At 40.0% G+C, this 2168-nt stretch overlaps 1 protein-coding gene across 1 annotated transcript; it reads right to left on the reverse strand.

The window, feature by feature from the left end:
• Nucleotides 1–564: 564 nt before the first annotated feature.
• Nucleotides 565–1662, reverse strand: LOC119910691 (gastrula zinc finger protein XlCGF57.1-like). The gene has a single exon (XM_038729415.1). It carries the CDS (start codon nucleotides 1578–1580, stop codon nucleotides 636–638), a length of 945 nt encoding a protein of 314 aa, XP_038585343.1. The 5' UTR covers nucleotides 1581–1662; the 3' UTR covers nucleotides 565–635.
• Nucleotides 1663–2168: the final 506 nt, after the last annotated feature.

Genomic DNA, 2168 nt, shown 5'->3' on the forward strand with positions numbered 1-2168 from the left:
GATCTAGGTTTTATTAGCAATTTATTGGATTTGGCAAATAAACACTGTCTCCACTTTCCCTATATTAACAATCATACATTTCCAGGAACCTTCTGAGGAGCTTACAGTTACATATCAGCTTATTTCTAGGAAATTTCAGAAAACAATGGGACCTGTAAAATAAAGTGTTGCCAAAGGTTCAGTAACAAACCAAGAAAGCACTATAAAGGTCTCCCTTCCACCTATTACACTGCAATGCAATCCAGAATTTCAGATGACTGCATCACATACTTTGAATTTACAGTATATTAATTAGACAATTACACCTACACAAACTGTGCGTTTTAAAAACAAATGTTTACCCTGACGTGCCGTGTCTTTGGTTTCTTTTTGTTCCTTTCATCACAGAATTGTTTGCTGCCACTTATCTTCATACCATAACGATTCCATCTCCTTTACCAACAACTTTGATAAAGGGAACATTTGAAAAAACTTAGTTTGAATAACTTCAGTAGGCAGTAAGCAGCATTTAACCAGAAGACTTTTATACATATTTTAAAATATACACAAAAGAAAGACAAAAATAAAATACAACAAAACAACCAAAGACAATGATAACTGCTGTGGTCTTTACCAACATGTTTGGTAAACAATTTCTATCCTGTGTGCGCAATCATATGTCTCGTCAGATTTCCCTGGACCGTAAATCTCTTCCCACAAACATCACAACCAAATGGTTTCTCTCCTGTGTGCACTCTCATGTGTTTCTTAATACTTCCCTGGACTGTAAATCTCTTCCCACAAACATCACAACCAAATGGTTTCTCTCCTGTGTGGACTCTCATGTGTTTCTTAATACTTCCCTGGACCGTAAATCTCTTCCCACAAACATCATAACCAAATGGTTTCTCTCCTGTGTGCACTCTCATGTGTTTCTTAATACTTCCCTGGACTGTAAATCTCTTCCCACAAACATCACAACCAAATGGTTTCTCTCCTGTGTGCACTCTCATGTGTTTCTTAATACTTCCCTGGACCGTAAATCTCTTCCCACAAACATCACAACCAAATGGTTTCTCTCCTGTGTGGACTCTCATGTGTTTCTTAATACTTCCCTGGACCGTAAATCTCTTCCCACAAACATCATAACCAAATGGTTTCTCTCCTGTGTGCACTCTCATGTGTTTCTTAATACTTCCCTGGACTGTAAATCTCTTGCCACAAACATCACAACCAAATGGTTTCTCTCCTGTGTGGACTCTCATGTGTGTCTTAATACTTCCCTGGACTGTAAATCTCTTCCCACAAACATCACAACCAAATGGTTTCTCTCCTGTGTGGACTCTCATGTGTGTCTTAATACTTCCCTGGACTTTAAATCTCTTCCCACAAACATCACAACCAAATGGTTTCTCTCCTGTGTGGACTCTCATGTGTTTCTTAAAACATCCTTGTTGTGTAAATCTCTTCCCACAAACATCACAACCAAATGGTTTCTCTCCTGTGTGGACTCTCATGTGTGTCTTAATACTTCCCTGGACTGTAAATCTCTTCCCACAAACATCACAACCAAATGGTTTCTCTCCTGTGTGGACTCTCATGTGCTTCTTAATACTTCCTTGTTGTGTAAATCTCTTCCCACAAACATCACAACCAAATGGTTTCTTTCCTGTGTGGACTCTCATGTGTTCTTAATACTTCCCTGGACCGTAAATCTCTTCCCACAAACATCACAACCGAATGGTTTCTCTCCTGTGTGCACTCTCGTGTGTGAATCTACATTTTGCTTCCCTCTAAACCTTTTTCCTAAATGACACATCATGTGTCTCTGAAGAGACCCCTTGTAGTGAAAATGTTTACCACAATCAAAGCAGCTGAAGGACATTTCTCCAGCACTACAACTCACATCACTTACAGGTGCTTGCTTATATCTCAGAGCATTATCATCTGACTCGGGTGCCCTGGTCTCCTTCCAACCATTGTCACTGTCCTCAGTTTCAGCTTCAGAATCTGACAAAGGTTTTTGCCACTCATCATAACTGAATTCAGTGTCTGAAGAGTCTGAAGCATGTTCTTCAGTATTTGGGTGTAAATGACTATCTGGATCAAGGTTCCTGGCAGGTTCTGATCCTCCATCGGTTTCTGTCTGTGTAGCTGAGCTGCTGTTTGAAGGCTCTGCCTCTCTGTAG

The sequence above is a fragment of the Micropterus salmoides genome, unplaced genomic scaffold (genome assembly GCF_014851395.1).
Source record: "Micropterus salmoides isolate LMB-PRFRI ecotype aquatic unplaced genomic scaffold, ASM1485139v1 Ms_hic_scaffold_19, whole genome shotgun sequence".
NCBI lineage: Eukaryota > Metazoa > Chordata > Actinopteri > Centrarchiformes > Centrarchidae > Micropterus > Micropterus salmoides.

Bases quoted from the DNA above. Each gene is read 5' to 3' on its own strand.
- LOC119910691 (XM_038729415.1), bottom strand. From the start codon at position 1,580: ATGAGAGTCCACACAGGAGAGAAACCATTTGGTTGTGATGTTTGTGGG.